At 43.8% G+C, this 23034-nt stretch overlaps 1 protein-coding gene across 1 annotated transcript in view; it reads left to right on the forward strand.

The window, feature by feature from the left end:
- The window catches only part of IL12RB2 (interleukin 12 receptor subunit beta 2), an 83180-nt gene extending 62642 nt beyond the window's left edge, over window positions 1–20538 (forward strand). The window contains exons 11-16 of the mRNA XM_066376504.1: window positions 874–972; window positions 1356–1514; window positions 6605–6742; window positions 9846–9936; window positions 13214–13313; window positions 18338–20538. Of these exons, the coding sequence (XP_066232601.1) occupies window positions 874–972; window positions 1356–1514; window positions 6605–6742; window positions 9846–9936; window positions 13214–13313; window positions 18338–18880 (1130 nt within the window). The 3' untranslated portion in view covers window positions 18881–20538. The remainder of the gene's footprint in view (window positions 1–873; window positions 973–1355; window positions 1515–6604; window positions 6743–9845; window positions 9937–13213; window positions 13314–18337) is intronic.
- The last annotated feature ends 2496 nt before the right edge of the window (window positions 20539–23034 follow it).

Raw genomic sequence — 23034 nt, forward strand, 5'->3', positions numbered from 1 at the left:
CATGATCTTATAGTTACCAAGTAGGGATTATCTCTCTTTTTAAAAAAATTTTTCATTGAGAATTTAAAGCTATGTCATGGCAATATCTATGAGAGGGGCTTTTTCTTTATAGTAAATAGAAATCATGGAAATAAGGAGCTTGGACAAGAAAGAGCAACCTGCCAACAAACTTCATGGCTGATCAGACATTGTGAAGTGTGGCACTTAAAAGCTAGGAAGGAGCATTAACATTCCCAACCATCTTTCAAATCTTCAGGCTGTGAAGCAGCTGAGATCTAACTGGAACATGGACATGGTGGCGGGAGGCAGAGGAGACGGAGCACTGGGTGGGATTGCACTGAGGACGCCCGGGTTAGTCACACCCGAATGTGTCATGCCCAGTGGCCCTGTCAGATCCTGATAAGCATCTGTAGATGAGCCTTCCAGGTTCTATGCCTGAACAACCCCAGCCTCACTTTTTGGTAAACAGCAAATGGTTTGTTTGTAGAAGTCCAGATATTTTTTCTTAAAGGAAATTCTTGTTTCAAAAGTTGTCTGTGTCACTATATTTAAACCGTTGTTGGAACTGTGCTTGCTTTTGTCTCCTTAATCACGATGGCCCTGGAAGGAAACCTGGGTTGTCTGATTGGTTCGCTGTGAACTTGGGAGTTGGGAGCCGTGGCTTCTAGGAGCCAGTGCCGCAGCAAACAGGATGCTGTTATTTTGTAACTTAGGTGATTTCTTTACCCTCAGTTCACATTGTACTTAAACCATCTTCCAGCTAAGAAGAGGCAAGAAATGTCTTGAATGCATTTGTATCAGATATTAAAATGGTTCCATTAATGACTCACTTGTGTGGCCACACCTGTTAAAAGAGCTCTCTTTTCCCTGCAGAGAACATAAAACCCTACATCTGTTATGAAATTCGTGTGCACGCCCTGTCCAGGGACCAGGGAGGATGCAGCTCCATCCGGGGTAACTCTAAGCACGAAGGTGAGTCTTGGGACCTTTTGCCAAATTTTGCTTTAGTTTAGTGCAGGGGTCGGGAACCTATGGATCGCGAGCCAGATGTGGCTCTTTTGATGGCTGCATCTGGCTCGCAGACAAATCTTTAATAAAAAAAACAATAATGTTAAAAATATAAAACATTCTCATGGTGTTGTCCCAGAGGACAGCCAATCACAGCTGTCCTCCGGGACAACACCAAATTTTTATTGGATAATGCATAATGTACACGGGTCGTTGTATGGCTCTCATGGAATTACATTTTTAAATATGTGGCATTCATGGCTCTCTCAGCCAAAAAGGTTCCCAACCCCTGGTTTAGTGATTTGGATTTGCAGGGTGACAAAGGTCTCCTGTGTTCTACTTTACAGCACCACGGAGTGGCCCTCACATTAATGCCTTCACAGAGGAAAAGGGGAGTGTTTTAATTTCATGGGATGAAATTCCTGTCCAGAAACAAAGGGGCTGCATCCTCCATTACAGGATATACTGGAAGGAACGGGACTCCAATTCCCAACCTCAATTTTATGGTATGTGTGAGAAAAAAACGCAGGAGGACACAAGCGCATGCATGTGCATGCGTGCGCTAGGTGCTAGTACCATGCATGGCACTTAGTAGGAGCTCGGTAAATATTGTGAACTCGATTAAATGAAGGAAAATGAAAGACACCTAAACACATAGACACAGTTACTGAATATATGTTGTGTGCCAAGCAAATTTAAGAAATGAACGGGCTCTCAAGGAGCTTACTCATATGAGGAGATAGTATTTTAAAAAGCACCAAAGGCACTTTCGCACTATCATATAGACCCTTGAGGTTTGCAAGGAATGCATTTGGAGAACTCTTGAGTCCCCACATTTGCAAATACCATCCTATAGGAGCTTATTATTTTCTTCTCAAAATGGATAAAATACAATTCAAGTCATTTCTTATGACCTATAATTATTCTATAACTATAAGACTAAAATTAAAATAAATTCTGGCTGGAGCATTATCTCAAATGACTTTATTTTTCACTCATTCATAGCAGCGCCAAGGCACAGGCCAGATTTGATGTCCCAACTTTGATTTATTGAGTCCCCCACGGCCCCAGGCTTGGCTTTCTCCTTACTTCATAGGCAGCCTTCTTTCTTTCCAGGAGACTTTATCGTAAAGACGTAGCATTTTTGTTCCTTCTTGAGAGTGAGTGGGCACAGAAAGAATGTAATGAAGCCCCTGAGATGTGGGTGCCAGCGTGCTGCCTGCAGGGTGATTCTACCCGACAGCATTAGGAGTTGGTCCTCTCTCTCGACCTCAGAACTGCACTGTTGCTTTTCTACATTATGATTTTTGAAGCTAGTTAACCTTTATCATATAAATAATACTTGCATATGATAAAAACATTCAGGTAGTTCAGTAAGATATAAAATCGAAAATATCCCTTCCTCCATACTATAGCAGTTCTTTGTGCGTTCACCCAGAAAAAAAACTTAATACAGCCTGACCTGTGGTGGCGCAGTGGATAAAGCGTTGGCCTGGAACACTGAGGTTGCAGGTTCAAAACCCTGGGCTTGACTGGTCAAGGCACATATAGGAGTTGATGCTTCTTGCTCCTCCCCTCTTCTCTCTCTCTCTCTCTCTCTCTCTCCTCTCTCCTCTTTCTATAAAAAATGAATAAGTAAAATATAAAAGAAAAAAGGAAAGTTGTGTTGCCTTTAAAAAAAACTTAATACATACACAAGCATATATTTGGAATAAGTATCTGTATTCTGATCTTCACCTTGCCTTTGCTTCTGAATAATACATAGTAGAGATCTTCCTACATCAGTCCATATAGATTTACCTCATTCTTTTTAACACCTCTCTAGTATGCCATTATGAGACCTTACAATCATTAAACTAATCCACCATTGCTAAACAGAATGTGTCATTGAACAGAACTGTTTCCCACCGGATCTGTCAGGGTAGGTCAGTTCTGAAAAACACCCCAAAAGGTGACGAATCCATTGACCTCTTCCTGAGCCATTTCGAATTCTTCATGTGGAATTTGCCCCCCTCCACCTCCCAACTCTCGTTTTGGCAGAATTTAAAGCGAGATGCCTGTTTATAACCAGACAGATCAACATAGTTACTTGGTTCTTAAATCTGCTCTTGCAGAAGTAGAAGAAAATGCCTACTTTACTATGCTACACATCGATGACTCTGAAGTCTATAAGGGCATTTTAAAATATGTCAAGAGTTGAGGAGGCCCAGGTTCAGAGTCCTATTTGTACTGGTTTAGATGAGCTTTTCCTTTCATTCATTAAGCACTTACTGATGAGTAAGACCCATTCCCTGTCTTCACAGAGTTCACAGTCTAATGAAGGAGGGAGAAAAGCACACAAAAGTGATGTAACTGCGCTAATGAAGGACTGACAGCTATCTATTTCATTTGACACCCAAAAGTCACAGATGGATTCACAAATGCAGCTTCCAGCGAGCGATAGAAGGCGGTAGGTTGCAGGAGAACAGCGCCAGGAGAGAGGCACCACCACAGCAGGAGCAGGATGGAGTTCCGAGGAGGAAAGGGCCCCGTCTTACATGTCTTGTGGTACTTACTGCCCACCACGTCCCAGACTTACAGCAGAGGCAGAGCAGTCAGGAGCACTTGGCCCTGCTGGGCGGGAGGATAGAGTTGGAGAACTGGGAGGGGACCCAGGCATCTGTAGGTTAGCACATTCCACAGGGGAGTCTGGGCACAGCCTCTCCTCTGGAAGTTTGTACAGCCAGGTGCACCAGGGACAAGTGCCCTTCTCTACTGGTGCACACATCGTACTTTGTTACCACTTGGCTGTTTTTGCCCACAGACTAAGCATCATGAGGGCAGACACCATGGCTGTTTGCTCACCATTGTCTCCTGTGTACTTACAATACAGCCAGTCACACAGTAGATGCTTAATAAAAACAGTATTTGTTGCCTGACCAGGCAGTGGTGCAGTGGATAGAGTGTTGGACTGGGATGCAGAGGACCCAGGTTCGAGACCCCGAGGTCGCCAGCTTGAGCACGGGCTCATCTGGTTTGAGCAAAAGCTCACCAGCTTAGACCCAAGGTCGCTGGCTTGAGCAAGGGGTTACTCTGTCTGCTGTAGCCCCACGGTCAAGGCACATATGGAAAAGCAATCAATGAACAACTAAGGTGTTGCAATGAAAAACTGATGATTGATGCTTCTCATCTCTCTCTGTTTCTGTCTGTCCCTATTTATCCCTCTCTCTGACTCTTTCTCTGTCTCTGTAAAAAAACCAAACAAACAAACAAAAAACCCAGTATTTGTTGATTAACAAGTGGGTGATTACCACCCTACACTTTGTTAAACCAAAGTAGATTGTTAGGGAAAAACTAATTTTCAGTAGCAATGCATCTCTTTTGCCTGATACTATTTGACCTTATGACCCACTGCCTGTCAGATGATTGGCTACTATCCCATTTTCCCAAACTGGTGCCTTTGTCCTTTACCCACCCTGAGCCTAAAGCTTCAGAGGGTCACGGATTGAATGGCCCTTTTTTCTGTGCCTGAGATCACAGCCAGACCCAGGCAGCAGAACCAGTATTTCCTGAATGATTTCTTTCTCCCATTACTCAATTCAACCTATTTTGCCAACCAAACTGCTGAAACATATCATCCTCCTTACTGCTTCCCCCATAAAGTTTGTTTTTATTCTTCAAATATACATATATGTATGTGTATGTGTGTTTGTGTATAAACTCTTTGGCCCAGCACACCATTCACATTTCTTCTCTTCCGTCCTGACTTCTCATTTCACTCCAGAGCTCAGGATGTCCTCACACAGTCCGATGGCTGACTCCCTGATGCTCGCTGATGCTTTGCTGCCGCCAGATGAGCAGGAGGTTGCTCCAAAATTAATACTGAAATCCCTACCTTAGGAATAAGGAAAGAGATGTTTTTAGTTTAATTATATAGCTTAAGTATGTGCAAGCAAGTTCATCAGGTTAGAGTAGGCTTGGGAGTTTCTCACATGGTCTTTTTCTCAACAGGATGTAAAATACCAAAATTGCTCTGATTGTCACAGCTCTTAAATAATGCAGTCCAACCTCAGCCCCTTTGGGTGGGGTGGATGAGGTAATATTACAGGGCTCCACCTTGCGGCTCACCCGCAGTAAGCAGGGTGGGAGTGTAAGGGGTCTGTTTTCCTCACTACTTGGCGAACTCTTTGAGGCAGATACTATGCCTTTGTATATTGGGTGCCTTGTCCAGAGTAGACACTTAATAAATTTCGTGACTGTTGAAATAATTTCAGCAGACAGCATCATCATTTGACTTGCCCTGAGGTTTGCGAGCCAGTAGATGATGTTGAGGCACAAAGTGCTGAGTTCTAGTTTCCACTGTGGTCACCAGCACAGGCCCAGGTCTGCCAAGGAAGCCCACAGGCTGCTCCTGTCGAAGTTGTGGCCTTAATTTTATAGTCTCCCCTCAACCCAGCTTTCGAGAGAGTATTCCAGACTCACAACCAGAAGATCACAGGGAGATTTCCTGTTTACTGAAGGCTGCAGACACTCACGTGCTTGGAGGAGAAAAAAACAGCATCAGTGTATTGCTCAAAAAACAAATCTTCCCTGCTGAGAATCTGCAGGGGGTTTCAGTACATAGGAACTGGTGATTTAGGTTTAAACTGCCAAAATAAACTAATTGTAAGTACCATTGTGCTAGGATTTAGATTTTGTCTCAAATTGTAGCAGCTCACTGTATTAAGCCACTGAGCCCAGTACTCTGAGCCTACAAAAAAAGTGGAAAATCGCCCTGGCCGGTTGGCTCAGTGGTAGAGCGTCGGCCTGGCGTGCAGAAGTCCTGGGTTCGATTCCCGGCCAGGGCACACAGGAGAAGTGCCCATCTGCTTCTCCACCCCTCCCCCTTTCCTTCCTCTCTGTCTCTCTCTTCCCCTCCTGCAGCCAAGGCTCCATTGGAGCAAAGATGGCCTGGGCGCTGGGGATGGCTCCTTGGCCTCTGCCCCAGGCGCTAGAGTGGCTCTGGTTGCGACAGAGCGATGCCCCGGAGGGGCAGAGCATCGTCCCCTGGTGGACAGAGTGTCACCCCCTGGTGGGCGTGCCAGGTGGATCCCGGTCGGGTGCATGCGGGAGTCTGTCGGACTGTCTCTCCCCATTTCCAGCTTCAGAAAATACAAAAAAAAAAAAAAAAGTGGAAAATCAAAATGAATAAATGTTGCTTAAGTATCTGTTTCATTTATTGTTAACCTTAGCTTTCTTGAAAATTCCATGTAAACAATTTGTACATTTAATTTCCTCCCCAAGAGTTCGCACGTGTACCTGGGTGCAAAAACATTGTAGGAAATAAAAAGGAGTGAACTACAGCTAAATTTCAAAAGCAAAATGATAAAAATTCTTTCGAAAGATTTTACCACAGGGAAAAATATTTACGTCTTCTAACATGCTATGAAGTGAGGCCTCCGTAAGTGGAAGTCCCCAAGGCTTACTAAAGTATTAATCACTAATGAAGACTCTTTTAAAATAGAAATATGCTTTTCTCTTTCAAGTTAAATGAAGCATTAACAAATAAAAATGAGTAAAAGTCCATATTCAACTCTTTCCTCCGATACGTACCTTTCTTCCTTTATCTTCCTTGCAGAAATTCCCTATAGGGTCTCTCCAAGTCCGCTTGCAGTAGACAGCCTGCAGCCCAGGGTAAGGTACGTCCTGTGGATGACAGCTCTGACCGCAGCCGGTGAAGGTCCCCGAGGAAACGAGAGGGAATTTTGTCTGCAAGGTAAGAAACAACTTAGAGATGAGAGTCCACCCTGGGTCCCCATGCAGGTGTACTGTCCAACTGCCTTTGGCATCGATATTATCATATTGTCTTTAACTTGCGCATAATTTTCTTACTGCTACACCTTTGCACTTGCTGTTTCCTCTAACTGGACTGCCCTACCCTGTCATTGTCTGCTTAGAGACAGTCTCTACTGATTTTTCAAAACCCAGTGGAAATGCTGTCTCCTCTAGGAAGCCTTCCCAAATGCACCTCCATATTTCCTTCATAATGCTCTACATTATGACCCATATTCAAAACTCTAAATCCAGTGGGCAGAGCCTGGTATCTGTTTATCTCTATCTTCAAGGTCTAGAATGGTGCCCAGTACATAATACTTCTTCACTAAGTATCTGCTTAATGAATAATCTCAACAATAACAATAGCAGCTCTTGAATATCTGATAGTCATGCACCATTGTGTTAAGTGCTTTTATATCATATTAGTTTGCTGGGTCTCCTGTGACCAAGCACCACAGACTGGGTAGTTTAAAAATAGAAATTTATTTTCTCACAGTTCTGGAGGCTGAAAGTCCAAGATCAAAGTGTTCGCAGAGTTAGTTTCTCCTGAGGACTATGGAAGAATCTATGTCTCGCCTTGAGTCTTTCTGGTGGCAATCTTTGTTGTTCCTAGGCTTGTGAGTCTCTGCCTTCATTTTCACGTTGAATTTTCTTTTTGTGTGTCTCTGTGTTCAAATTTCACCCTTTCTAAGGACACCAGTCAGATGGGAATAGAGGCCGCCCTGTGCAGGCTGACTTCATCTTAACTAATTACATCAGCAAGGACCCTATTTCCAAATGAGGTCACTTTTTGAGGTGAGGACTTCAACATATGAATTTTGGGGCCATGAGGACACATAATTCAGCCCTCATAACACATACTTTTACTCATTTAATCTTGACCACAACCATGTAAAGTGCCTGCTTTACATGATTACACCTGGTCACACTACCAGGTGCTCAATATGAAATCTCTAAAGGAATGAGAAACTAGGATGCCTTTCTACAAGTGTAAGGTACAGAAAAATTACCCAAGATTGTAGAGGTGATGAATAGAAGAACTACAATCGAACTCAGATTCGAGTTGCATATGTTAACTCTGAGCATGTGCAGAAGCGACCCCGCCACCATGGGCTTCCACTGGCTGCGTGAGGCCCCAAGAGAAAACAAGCTGCCCTGCTCTGCAATGTGGAGGATCAAGTGGCTCAGTCAGTGCTTTGTTGTTCTACGCCTGGTTCTTCTCCGCTGAGAAGACTGAAAAGCCCTCTTTTCGTTTCCCAGGTACTCCCGTGAAAGTTAATTTGTGAGCAATTAATTAGATTAAGAACTCCGCATCTTTCTACTCGTGGTGCTCTAAGCTGTCCCGTCTACCCAGGAAGGAAGACAAATGCTGATGAGATGTCAGGCTGTGCTGACTACAGGGTGGTAACTAGGCTGCCTGCATTAACTGCCCCGTTCAGCCCTGGTAACACGTCTCTCACTGGGCCTAGCCGGTGTCTGGCCCCTCGTGCCCTCTGCTCACCTCCCCACCCCACCCAGCCTGTCCTTCATTCTATCAGCAAAATCTTTCTCCAGGACCCTCAGTGCTCCCCTTCCACCTCCTGTTGCAACCCAGCAGTGGTTTCCCAAGGGCTTCAAGCTAGAATTCAGACTGCCTTGTTACCGGGCCCTGCATGATCTGATCCCGTCCCATCCAGCCTCATCCTCTGACTCACACCCATCATTCATACTCAAAAGCAAGACCAGCCCGACCAGGCAGTGGTGCAGCAGATAGTACATTGGACTGTGACGCAGAGGACCCAGGTTTGAAACCCTGAGGTCGCCAGCTTGAGCGCAGGCTTACCAGCTTGAGTGTGGGATCATAGACATGACCTCATGGTCGCTGACTTGAGCACAAGGTCGCTGGCTTGAGCAAGGGGTCACTCACTCTGCTGTAGTCCCCTGCTCAAGGCACATATGAGAAAACAATCAAAGAACAACTAAGGAGCTGCATTGATATTTCTCACTCTCTCCCTTCCAGTCTGTCTGTCCATCCCTATCTGTCCCTCCCTCTGTCTCTGTCACACACACACACACACAAGCCAGACCAGACCGCCTGCAGTCCCCTGAGAGTGCTGTGCCACGTCCTCCTCCCACGCCTTTGCATGGTTCTGGGTCTAGTCTGTGCTTCCCTAACTTGGCTGCTTAGCCAACTCCTGCATCCAACTCTAAACTTTTGAGACACTGCCTTTTGGGAAACCTTCCTGAGCTGTAAATGAGGCCATATCCCATTCTGTTCTCTGCTACATGACCTGTACGTGCCCGGTTTTACAATTGTTTACATGTTTACACATCTCTCTCTTGAGCGACATTCATGACTTCCGAAGACAGCAGAGCCCATGTCCTAGTCACTTTTGTACCTCAGCACCAAGTAGGGCCTTGTACATGGTGAAGAATGAATGCTGGATGAATTAATGGATAATTCTGACTCATGGCAAAATACATATGCAGAGGAAGAAATCAAAACAACTTCAAAGACCCTAGTTAGGTAGAGGGTTTATCCAATGATTTGCTAAAATTACTAGCTACTGTTTCTTGGGGCCTGCTACATTCAGATATGTTGCCTTGTACTTTAAACACATGGTCTTCACAGCCACAGGTAGACATCATGACCCCTGATAGCATCTTGTATGTTTGTGTGTGTGTGCATGTGTGCAGGTAGACATCATCATTCACCATCTATAGATAAAAAATCTGAGGTGCACAGGTCACGTATCCATCAGTGGGAGATTCAGTACTAGAATTCGGGGCTCCCAGTTCACAACCAGTGCTGTGCATATCACACCCCTTTTCCTCCCTCCCCCCCAGAGGAAGGACCCCTTGTAGGGCTGGAGCTCCTCTCAGAACTATAAAATTGGCTCCCCAATGGCCCCTTCCCCTTAAATGAATGGATAAAAATGAGTTGGCCTGTTCCTGGGCCCAGCTACCCAGGAATGCTGGGTAGGGCCCAGTGGGCTCACACAAGAGCCAGTATTTGGAAATGTTCATTGAAGATAACACAGTCACAAAGTTTGCTGTCTTTCCAGGTAAAGCCAATTGGAGAGCATTTGTGGTGCCGAGCATTTGCGTGGCTATCCTCCTGGTGGGCCTTTTCTCAGTGCGTTACTTCCGGCAAAAGTGAGTCGGTTACACCTGCCAATTTTGGTAAATGCGGTTTTTTTGTGTGTTTTTTTTAAGTGATAATCACTGTTGCTGCTATGAGTCCAAGAAATGGACAATGTCATACATTGCTGGTGACAAATTAAATTTATTCAGCTTTTTGGAGTGACAATATGTTAAATTTTTTTTAAATACTCTACCTTTGACCTAGCAATTACTAGCTAGAAATTTATTCTGAGTATATCATAGGGGTATGCAGATATTTGGTGTCACATATGTTCACTAAAGTATTGTTCATAAAAGGAAAATAATTAGAAACAACAAAAATGCCCAATGATATAGGGTTAAATAAATCATGATATACCTTATGCTACATAGCAATATTATGCATCTATTAGAGATGTAGAAGATTAAATCATGAGTACTTGCTATATTACATTTTTAAAAGCAGCTTGAAAAACAATATGTACTTCCATTAAAAATAAATAAATATGGCCTGACCTGTGGTGGTGCAGTGGATAAAGCATTGACCTGGAAATGCTGAGGTCGCCGGTTCGAAACCTTGGGCTTGCCTGGTCAAGGCACATATGGGAGTTGATGCTTCCAGCTCCTCCCCCTTCTCTCTCTCTGTTTCTCTCTCTCTCTCCCTCTCTCTCTCTCCTCTCTAAAAATGAATAAATAAAATTTAAAAAATAAATAAATAGCCCTGGCCAGTGGCACAGTGGATAGAGCATCCCCTTGGAATGACAAGGCCACCAGTTTAATCACAGGGTTGCTGGTTTGATCCCATGGTCACTGGCTTGATCCCAGCATCACTGGCTCAACCCTGAGGGCGCCAGCTTGACCACAAGGTCACTAGTGTGAGCCTCAGTCAGGACTTACATGAGAAGCAATCAGTGGGTGCACAACTAAGTGGAGCAACGATTTGATGCTTCTCTCTAAAAAAAAGAAAAAAATAGAGTACATACACACACTTGCGCACACACAAACATACAAGATACTATCAGGTGTCATTAAATTTGGTTGCATGTAAGAGAATAAGCCAAAATACGATGACTTGAACTAGCTAACAGTTTCTCATCCATGTAAGGTTAGTAAGTGAGGTAAAGGCTGGTGTATAGCTCCATAGTCATCAGGGACTTAGGTTCCTTGTATCTTTCTGCTCCATTATCCTGACATTGGCTTCCATCAGGTCCACCTCATGGTCCAATTACTGCAGGAATGATAGCCACCATGCCTACATTCCACAATCACAGGGGAAAAGAAGGGGCACACTTTTCAGAAGACTTTACATGAAGTCACACAGGATACTTTTGACTAGATCTCATTGGCCAGAACTTGGTGAGGCAGGGAGGTTTAAGATTGTGGCCTTATAACTAAACTCATTGTTTCTCAATAAATTAGGGTAATCTTCCTAAGAAAGAGGGGAAAACGGGTATTGGGTGGCAATTAACATTCCCCACCCTAAGGATATACACCAAAATATTAATGGTGGTTATATCAGGGAATAAAATCATAGGTGATTTTAGTTTCTTTAATTATATTTTCTAAAATTTCTTTAAACGTGTATTTATTGAGAGGATTTTTAATGAGGTAGTTATTCAGCATAAAATTTCCCTCAGATGTTGTATAAAGTAAGAGGTAAAAATAAAACTAGCTCAAAGTCATTCTGTAAGGCGTTGAACTTATCTGAAAAGCTTTACATTTATCGAAGCTCCCATGTATGATAGGTACTTTAAAGCAGAGCTCTCTTTAGGTAGATTTTGAAAAAGTTCAACTGAAAACGAGTTAACTAGGATCACATTCATTCTCTCCAGAGAAATAATATGTTAGGCTTTTGCTGTTAAAAAAAGAAAAGAGATAAAAGAGAATCCAAAATATAATGGCTATCATAAAATAGTTTATTTCTCTCCCCTGTAAGAGGGAAGTCATCCAGGTTGGTTGGCAGCTCTGCTCCACAGTCATTTAGGGACCCAGTTTTATTGGCCCACCATCCTTTGGGCACTGTCTTCATCTGCATGATCTATATATACTAAGTCACATGTTCTTCTGTTCACATGCTTTGGAGAAAAATGAGTCATATGGCAACATCTCTTGTGTCAAAGAGCTAAACACATCCCAGAAGCTAACCATTCTTATTTAAACATCAAAGCTTATTAAAGCCAAGGTTTTAAAGATGTTCCATATTGGTCTTGAATTTTTAAAATATAGTCAAAATGTTTAAGCCACATGAATTGATAAAAAGCATTTTTAGGATTTTTCTCCTTCCACATCATAAAAGTAGTATAAACTCATTTAAAAATATTTTCAGGCCCTGGCCGGTTGGCTCAGCGGTAGAGCGTCGGCCTAGCGTGCGGAGGACCCGGGTTCGATTCCCGGCCAGGGCACACAGGAGAAGCGCCCATTTGTTTCTCCACCCCTCCGCCACGCCTTCCTCTCTGTCTCTCTCTTCCCCTCCCGCAGCCAAGGCTCCATTGGAGCAAAGATGTCCCGGGCGCTGGGGATGGCTCTGTGGCCTCTGCCTCAGGCACTAGAGTGGCTCTGGTCGCAACATGGCGATGCCCAGGATGGGCAGAGCGTCGCCTCTGGTGGGCGTGCCGGGCGGATATCGGTTGGGCGCATGCGGGAGTCTGTCTGTCTCTCCCCGTTTCCAGCTTCAGAAAAAAAATAATAAATTAATTAAAAAAAATTTTTTTCAGAAACCTAAAGATATAGAAGAAAAAATATATAAGACCCATTATTTCCTCTGATCACCAGAGACAAGTACTGTTAACAGTTTGACTGCTTCTCTATGGTATTTTTTCTTGGCATTTTTTGCATGGCTTATGTTCAAGCTTTTTATATCATTAGTATCCTGTTTGTTTTTCTACTTTTAGCATTATAATTTACTTGTCATTACGAACTCCATATAAACATTGTCATCAAGTACATAGTAAGCAAGGGTAGGGACCATGTCTTCTTGTTTGCTGTTCTATCTCAGCACTGTGCTGGTCATTCATACACAAGGGGATGTTTCTTGAATAAGTGCATGGCTGGAGAGAGATAGCTAATCATTACATCGAGCAAAAGCTCCATAGTTTATTTAGCAAACCCCAAGAGACTGCAGCATGATGCTTTATCATCTAACCAAACTTCACACTAAACTAGTCCATCCTTGGATGATGCATCATCTTTCTCCTTCAGTGTTTGGTTTGCTTATTTCATACCCCTACACGGAACAGCCCTTACACTAAGAACCTGTGCTTCCATGCCACCGTGTACATACTTAACCAGATGTCGTTTGCTTTATCTATAGGGTATTGCTTCTTCTTTCAGCCCTCAGACCTCAGTGGTATAGCAGACAAATTCCAGACCCAGCAAATAGCACTTGGGCCAAGAACTTTCTCATTGTGGAGGTAATGTATAAAGCCTTAATGGTCAGTAGATGGGGTTCTAGACATGAGGACAGGCCTCCCATTGTAGTTAGGAGGAAACCTGAGTACATAGAGCCTATGAATAAACTGAAGTCATACACGTTAGGCTACCACCTGAGTCGTTACTCCCACGTATGGGAATTTTCTGAAGCTTATGACCAAAAGACTCAGTCTCATAGCTTTTCATTCCTCTCCTCACCTCAACTTACTTTAAAAGAAATAAATGGGGTGTTGGAAAGAGACTTTGCTTGGAGGGTGCACGATGCAGTGTGCAGATGGTGTTTTATTGAGTTGTTCATTTGAAACCTGTTTGGTTTTGAAAATCAATGTCATGCCCATAAACTCAGTTAATAAAAATAAATAATTAAGGAAGTGTTTTTGCATTTGCTGAGCACTAGCCTGAGCACTGTCTCATTGGACCTCAAGAGAATTGAAGCTCTGCTCTGCCGGCCCCAGCCCCATCTGAAACAGATCTATCGAACCAAGACTATTTTGGTCTGGGCAGGAAGCCAGTCCACTGTACGTATATGGCGAAGGTTTTAGAGGAGAGATTGCTCAGGGGGCAGATGAGAGAGGTTAAGGAAGCACAGGGAGCTGCTGCTGTGTGGTCTGAGGAGGTGAGAACAGCTCCCCATGGGCAAGATGGTCCATTGCTGGTGGAAGGTCTGCGAGTGGAAGGCATCTGAACGTGGGGCAAGACTGTGCATTTATGGAAAGCAAAGGGGAAGAAAGGGGTGTGCCCATATTCTTCCCGGGCCCGGGGCGTTGCAGCCCCACGCTCCCTTTCTCACACCTTACAGCCCTTCTCCTCTTCACACGCCCAGTGCACTCTATTATCCACAGCCTTCCTCAGGCCAGAAGCCAGTGGTGCCAGCCGCTGCTCAGGGAAAGAACTGGTCTCAGCCATGTCTGCCTCGTCTGGGAATTTAAGTCACTGCAGTTTAGTGCCTTTGAAATAAGGCTTGAATACAAACCACACCTCTGCCCCTTACTATGTAGATGACTCTTGGGCAATTTACCTGACATCTGAGCCCTCGTTTGATCCTCTGTAAAACAGGGATTGACAAAATCTCCCACATATACTGTTGAGGATTAAGAAAGATTCCATGTAAAGCACATGGCTCATACGAGGCAGAGACCATTCCCTTTCTTCCCTGGAAGACTCATACTTGTTCTCTCCTCTGCCTATTGAGGGGTTTTATCACTATTAACTTACAAAAGCAAAAATAGTAATAATAGCAGTCGCTTATATATATATATATTTATATTTTGTATATATTATATATCACCTATATGATATATAATTATATATTTGTTTATATATACATATACAATATATATTATTTTATATATGCCAGACACTGTAAAAAACATTTCCCATGCATTAACAGCTAACCTATATAACAGCTTTATGAAGTTGTACTATTATTCTCATTTTTCAGATGAGGAAACTGAGGCACAAGGGACTAAGTAACTTGCCCAACATTAGTCAGCTAGTAAATGGTGGATCCTGAATTCACACAGAAGCAGGATGTTCCATTCGCCATACACTGTACATTCTAAAAGATCTTTAAGCACAGGCTATGGGGGGAGACGTTCCCAAAGTCAACACCTCCAAGCTAGAGAGAGGGCCCTTAGAGGCAATAGCGTGACCACCTATGGGAATGCACTCTGTCAGGACGCCGCTACCAGTTAGAGGGGATTCAAGCACTAGGAGCTGAACCAGCATACCTTTAAGATCTGTCTCCCAATGCTGAGGTTCCACAGTCCCTGTCCCAAAAGCCTGAGATAGCATCATGGGAAGCAGCTCTGGGTCATTCATGGACACCTGGCTTTCAAGCTGGAAGCTTTGGGGTCATGGACTGTTTGCCTCTGCCTGGACATGACAAATGTCCTAAAAAGCCTAGGAGAAATGCTAAGAAAGACACGCAAGGGTTCAAGAAAGTAACACAGGGAAAAGCTAACAGAAATTGCCACACCCATGCCCAGAGTTTTATAGTATAAATACATTCATTAAAGCATTATAAATAGAAGCCAAAAATTGGTCATAACGTAACCTGCCACCAGAAGGGCAGGTTGAACAATTTGAGTATATCTATACAGCAGGATATTATGCAACTATTTTTTTAAAAAGATCTATGTTTCTAAAGATCTCTAAGATATTTAAAAGTGAAAAATACAAAGTTTGTAACAGTTTCTAAAGTGGGTTCTTATTTGTATAGAAAAGAGGGAGATTTTGTGTACATACACACACACACCTCCACATGTGCACAGGATATTTCTGGAAGCCTACACATGAAATTAATGATTGGGGCTGCCTTTGGGGAAGGGGTCAGACATATGAGGGCTACTTAATTTTCATTATAAATTTCCTTTGAACTTTTAAAATTTCTTACAAAACTATATACATATATTTCTTTTGCAAAAGTAACCAGTAATTTAGAAAATTATAAAACTGCTCTCCTGGTAAGAAGCTGGGTCAGACATCAGAACTACAATTGTCTTTCAACTCCAACAAAATGTTTTCTGTTCTCAGGCCTTATCTACCCCTACCATTTCTCAAGATGTGACTAGAAAAACCATGAGTCGTGAAGCTCACTGGAATGTTAATCCATTTTAGCTAGTAAAAGTTTAAAATAGTCTCATGCGGTACCTGAGCTAATGGTGGTCTAAGAGGCCTTGCCCCAGGACTTGTCCACCAGAGTCTGTGGTATAAAAGCTCTGAGGAACAGCCTCTCTCAGAACAGCCAAAGCTTTCAAGAGGCAGAGTCAACACCTCACCTTGTGATAAGGAGCTATTTCCACACCCTGTGTAATCTCTCACATCTGTTTCCCAGAGCCCAGCATGTTCCCAGCCATACTCACATGCCAGAACCAGCATGGCAGGATCGGGAAGAGGAGGCTCCCAAAAGAGACACACACACATCCCCTCTGGCGTGTGGGCCTTCTGTGGAAGTCTGTCCTGAGACAATGCCATCATTCACTTTTTGGAAACTTCCTATGCTCAAGGCAAGGGACATCACATCAGAACCAATCCAGACCAAATTATTCTTACACAGCTTGACATTTAACACACAAGGGAATCAAAAGCCAGAGACGTGGTTTTCCCAAGCTGTAAGGTGTCAGAGTTGGGACTGGTTCTGAGGGTTTGCCCTGTCCCAAGGCTATTTTTTTGTCATCCTACACCTCTCTTAAGACATAGTCCCTGATTGCACATGGCTTGTGGACATGTTTTTTAAAAGGTGACATTATAAAGCACCATGTGCCAAGAAGCTAAAGGGTATTTGCTTCACTTCTGTAGTTCAGTGAAGGGAACTGTCAGAGAGGCCTCAAGAAAGAGGAAGGTGTCAAGCAGGGGACAGTGCAGCAAACAGAAGCCGGTGGAAGCTGGCAGGGAGCAAAAGCGTGGTGGTGGCCCACAACAAAAAAGTGTGGTGTGCCTGAAATAATTTCTGAACAAAAACATGGGCAAGTGGGGGAAGGTGCAGGAACCTGACTGCCTAGGTAAGGGCTGGAAGTTTACTGCATATGTGAGCCTGAGTCTAAAGACTGGCACTTTGGGCCCTGGCTGGTTGGCTCAGTGGTAGAGTGTTGGCCCGGCATGTGGAAGTCCTGAGTTTGATTCCTAGACAGGGTACGCAGGAGAAGCGCCCATCTGCTTCTCCACCTTTCCTCCTCTCCTTTCTATTTCTCTTCCCCTCGCAGCCAAGGCTCTATTGAAGCAAAGTTGGTCCAGGCGCTGGGGATGGCTCCACGGCCTCCGCCTCAAGCGCTAGAATGGCTCCAGTTGCAACGGAGCAACGCCCCAGATAGGCAGAGCATCGCCCCCTAGTGGGCATGCCGGGTGGATCCCGGTCGGGTGCATACAGGAGTTTGTCTCTCTGCCTCCCCATTTCTCACTTCAGAAAAAAACAAACAAAAGGACTTGGCGCTTTGCTTCAGTAAGATTGGTCAGTGGGAAAGAGAGTTTCCAGGATGTAGGGAAAGTCCAATAGATCCTGTTAAAAGAAATGTTAATAAAGTGCTGGGACTTGGACTCGGGAATCAGCAGCAGGTTGGGAAAGCAGCAATATGACACTGAAGAGGTAGTAACCAATGTGCTGTTGCAAAAGTAAGCAAGAGATGTAACAGACAAAACTTCTTCCAAAAGTCATTCTAGAGGTGTCTTTTTTAAAGAGCAGAACTGATGAGGATATTACCCTAAAACCTTTCAGTAGTGGTATCAAAACCTAGAATCTTTAGCATCCCTTGAAAGTCCCTTCATCATGTGACCTCCTCCTATTCTTGAAGCTTCAGTTTGCCTAAGAACTATACTGCTCACAAAAGTTAGGTGATATTTCAAAATGAATATGAAGCGATAGAAAAAAAGAAGCATTTGATTTTTTTTATTAAACAAGAATATCAGAAAAGCAAACAAGTCAAAGAAAGCTGTCCAATTATGCAAATAAGATGCAAAATCAACTTTTATTTCATTGGTGAAAATGCACTGTACAAAAGGCTGAAAGTACTGGAATATCTGCACATTCCCTGATCCCCTAATTTTTGTGAACAGTTTAATAGGTTCCAGAATAGACCAGTCTTCCTTCCCCACAACCTCCCCATCTAAAAAATTCTACGCTTTTCAGGATTCAGCTCCAGTGTGACCCTTTCATAGTCTTCCCTGCCTCCTCTCCCAGAGACAAGCTCAGTCTTTCCTTTGTACGTAGGGTACCCTCTATAGCAGAGGAAACGCAGCTTAAGGCAGTGGGACTCACCAGGAAGTCTGGTTGGAGGTTGAGCAGGGTAGCGATACACTGGCTGGAGGTTGAGAGGAGTTCATGGCTCCTGCTCGTCAGCCTCCCTTGACAATGTTAACTGCTTCCCTTACTTCATAAAATCAAGGGCCCACAGTGTCCACCTCAAGCTGACTAGTGCTGGCTGGGAGGCCTTTTGGTACCCTCGAGAAGTTGGTTGTCAAGGCAACTTAGTTAACATAGCCACATGAGCTTCCTCCTCCCCTTTCCCAGGAGAAGACGCAGCTGCCCTTGGACAGGCTCCTAGCAGAGGGGCCCACTCCGGAAGAACCCGAGCCCCTGCTCATCAGCGAGGTTCTTCATCAAATGACCCCAGTCTTCAGACACCTCCTTCACCCCAACTGGCCAGAAAAGGGAAAAAGAGTCCAAGGTCGCTATACCTCTGAGGAAGACACAGAGTACAGTGCCTCAAGCTCACCACCTCCAAAAGCTCTCACAGCAGAGACAGGACAGCCAGTGGATCTGTACAAGGTGCTGGGGAGCAGGGGCCCCGACTCACAGCCAGGAAACCCAGCCAGCCCAGTCATCGTCCTCCCAGTGGACTACCTTCCCACCCATGAGGGCTACTTACCCTCCAACATGGATTATCTCCCTTCACAGGAGGCTCCTGTAACCGAGCCCCTGGAAGAACTGGAGCCTCTGCACGTCTCTCTTTCCGTTTTCTCCACAAGCTGCCTTCACCCTCGCACCTTCTCCTGTGGCGAGAAGCTGACTTTGGATCGGTTAAAGATGGGGTGCGGCTCCCTCATGCTTTGAGTGAAGCTTGAAACTTGGAAAGCCAGTGCTCCCACTCAGCACAGAACGCCCATCTCCCAGCCCTCTGCTCCGGCTGTCATCCCCTCTGGGTGCTGCCATTGGGTCTGGTTGCAGCTGGAGAGGCAGTCAAGCCAGGGTGAATCTCAGGAACCGAGAAGTGGCTACAACTGATAGCTCATCCTGCCTTCCCCAGAGGTTTAAGGTGACACCCTTCACTGTGTGGACATAGTGACTCCAGCCTAAGTTCCTGCGACTTTCTTGACTATGCTTTCTTGGTTTTTCCCTTGGAAAAGGGAAAGGGCAGAGTGGAAGTCAAAACTCTTACCAGCAATGAATGGCATACAGTCCTGAGGGCCATTCATGCAAGAACTGTTTATAAAGGATAACTACATACCAGGTCTTCTGTCTAGATCAGTAATGTCCAGTGGGCTTATCTGGACTGTTCAATCCAGTAGACAGTAACCACGTGGGCTGTTGACACTTTGGAATGTGTCTAGTATAACTGAACAGCTGCATTTTTACTGTAATTAAGTCACACATGGCTAGTGGCTTTTGTGTTATAACATAGCTACAGATGATGGATACATTAGTCAGAATTAAAGATACCTTCAAAACAGATTGTTCTAGTTTTACAAATGACATGAACACCAATATAAAAGGATTTCTAAGATGGTTGTGACTGTCCTTATTTGTGGAAGTCTAAGAATGTCCCTTTTCCCTAGTTTTGCTTTTATTTTGCCTTCACCTTGCAGTGAGAAGAACAGCTTGACTGTGGAAAGCTACTGGAAACTCACCTAGGACCTTAAGCAGACAGCCTCTCTGAGACCAGATGTCTTGAAAAGGAGCAAACCAAAGGCTTTCTGCCCCTTGTATTCTTTGATACAGCAGGTGCTGCCTTCAGGACCAGGGCTGTCTCAGGGTCAGGTTCTAAAAGACCCAAACTGTCACACTCATAAGTTATCCTTCTGCTTTTCTTCCTGTGGAAAACTGAGTTGGTCCTCAAGACAGCTCAAGTTGAGCCTGGAAGAGAATTCTTTTCCATAGCACAAACTTGGATCATGATACGTTTTACTCCTTTAGAGCTGTAGCCCTAGCTGTCACCCGCCCCTTCTGCATCAGTCTCTATCCCATCACTATAGACACTTCTGCCAAACCGGTGGTCTAACTGCTAATCCTACCCATCCCAAGAGACAGGATAAAAGGTCCAAGAACTTTTCTCAAATCCCTGTCAAGCATAGGACCTTCCTCCTGCCCCAATACACCCAAACTAGAACTGAGGAAGGTGTCCCTTACAGCTCTAGAAATACAAGTAACAAATATTGCTCTGCTTGTTGTTCATGTTTTAACTCATCTGTGCTTCTTGCGGTTCCAGATTTAATATTACTTAGTTCTCCCAGGCTTTCTTCTTTCCCCTACATCCCCATTCTAGTCTGTTCGGCTGCCATGCAGCACCCCACCAGTCCCTGGCATCTCAGCAGCCTCAGCATTGGCTTGTCTGCCCCTGGAATGTGGTTCTTCTTGTTTGCAATGGGCTGAGACAAGGCCATTTCCTTGGAAGCCAGCCAACCTATCACCTCCTGTTAATGGAAGCCAACTTTTCTTTCTTGCAATACTTGTTTTTACCTATCCTTGATTTTTTGATTATCCATCCTACTCTTCCCTTTTCCACTTGGCCCCAAAGGCCCCCCACCACACCCCCTTTCCCTTCCCTTGAAATGCCAGGGTATTCTGCAGTCCTCATTTGCTTTTCTAAAGTTTTAAAAATATTTATTATTTAAATTTTGACAAAGGGAAACTTGACTCCTAAAGGCTCCTTTTTAAGGATGCAGAGGTTTTCTCGGTGTTCCCGACATGACGCCCACCCCACCTACTTCTACTGGACTGTTAGCGACTTGAAAGCAGGAACCATGCAGTCATTTCCCTGGCACCACACATGGCACATAGTGGGCTACCAATGGAAAGTACAAGAGGCCACCCGCCGCCACTTGCATCTTGTTCCTCTGTTCCAGGAGCCATTCCAGCTGTGCATGCTTCCTCTTTATCAGGACAACTGAGTTTGCATTTGCTCTTCATTCCCAACCTCCATTCTACCCCCCCCTCCCCCGTTCACTAGCAGAACTGCTGTAACACATATAGCAGTGTGTATTTTAAAAAAAATATTTGCGCAAGACTAGCTGCTCGCTGCCAGATAAACTGTCTTCTTTCCAAGAATGAGGATGGGTAACCTTGTTCTGTCCTTGCCCCAAATAGCTTTTGAACACCCCACCCTGTCCACACACAAAATTCCAAATCAGGTTGCCTAGCTTATCCGGACTAGGTGGAGCTCACCACTATTCATACAGCCAGACTTTCATTCCTCAAGAGAATTAGCAATGATTTAAATCCTCGCTCCTGATATACTGCCAAAACCAACCCAGGAATCTCTATCCAACACATTAAATTTCTTAATTCGCTGGAACCTAAATATTATCAACTCTAATTTACACCTACTGGATATATGGGAATCTTACCATCAATTCTTGTGTAGTAATCCTTCTTTTGGATTATTTCTTTAAAGACCCTGCTTTCTCAGAAGCTAGATTCTATTTCCTGGGCTTTTGTCTCCATTTTAGACAACAGGTAACAGAATAGTTACCTAGTTCTGTTCTTTTACCGCCTTTCTCCCTCTACCCTGTCCCAATTTCTCAGCTTCCACGAATATCCTACAGCTGCACCTCACCAATGCCGAGGCCAGCGAAAGAGATGCCAAGCTAGGCATTCCATTCTAGTCAACCTCTGGTGTTCGATTCTTGGTTTTTCTGAAGCTCTTTCTCTCACATGATGTGGTTCTCATGTGTCCCAATATCACTGCACAAGCCCTGCAAAGGAGCCCTGTTTTCTCTTCCTATTCTACAGGACTCACGGATGTTCACATTAACCAATCTTATAGAAGGTGAATCCTCAAGTAAACTACTCTCTAGAATAAGAGATCAGAAAGTTCTCTTCTTCCCCCTAAAATGATAAATACAATCAACTGGCTAATTGACATCTAAAAGAAACAAGCCAGATCTTTACATCAAGCTATACTGGAATAAATTTCCAATGAAAAATTTGCAAGACTCATACACACCATATTAGGTAAAAATATTTGCAGTATATACCAATATGAAAAAAAAAGCTAACACTTCAAAGAAAGTGGACCGAGAAACACAAAACATTAAATGCTCACTAAGCAGGAATAAAACAATCATCTACAATCACTTTTTACTTAACAAATTAGCAAAATTTAAAAAAAGCCAGTAGTCATTAGAGAAACTGCTGTTTGCAACAAGGCATGCTAGCTGGCTCCTTTCTGAAGGCAGTTGGGCAACATTTTCTAAAAATTTGAATAAACAACTCCACTCCTAACAATGTAGGCCAAAGAACAGTATAAATAAACCGAGTATGAGTTATCACAGCATTAATTACAATGGGGAGAGGGGCCTAAATATTTAGTAGAAACTTGGTTATATCATCTATACAACAATGAATTTAATGGAATCTAAGACTACCAATTTTAGAACACGCCCATTACATTATATTCTGAACAGGAAAATTGCTAGTAACTAATGCCGTTGATTTCCAAGGTGTACAAGTCCCTTTCCCCACTTCATTTTAAAATGCCTGAAATTGGGATGAATCTTAGAATTGATGAAAAGCATATTATGCAATCTTTCAAAAAGTGTAACAATATTTGACATGGAAATGGTCAGTTACAAAAGAATGAACAGAATCACATCACCTTTATAAATCAATGAAAACATTTTTTAAAATATATACAAAAATGCTAAGTCATTTCCTCTGGCCACAGATTTTTAAATTCCATGTCTGCATTCTTTTCATTATAAATATTCCTTACTCTTAAAATTGGACAAAATCAACGAAATGTAACCAATTCTTTCTCCCCAAAGACCTGGCACAATGGGTCTAGAGACGAACACTACCAACCCCTTTACGGCCCGTGTCTTTCATCTTCCACTTGTCTGACGCTTCCACTGACCCTCACTACTGCTGCCAGTTAATAGAAAAGGCAAAGATGACACAGATGAGGGTGGGGTTTGGGATGTTGGGGCAATAACTGAAGCACTAGATGTTTAATACAAAGTTTATGTAACAATCCAGTTTTTGCCAAATTC

This window comes from Saccopteryx leptura, chromosome 3 (genome assembly GCF_036850995.1).
Source record: "Saccopteryx leptura isolate mSacLep1 chromosome 3, mSacLep1_pri_phased_curated, whole genome shotgun sequence".
In the NCBI taxonomy this organism is placed as follows: Eukaryota; Metazoa; Chordata; class Mammalia; order Chiroptera; family Emballonuridae; genus Saccopteryx; species Saccopteryx leptura.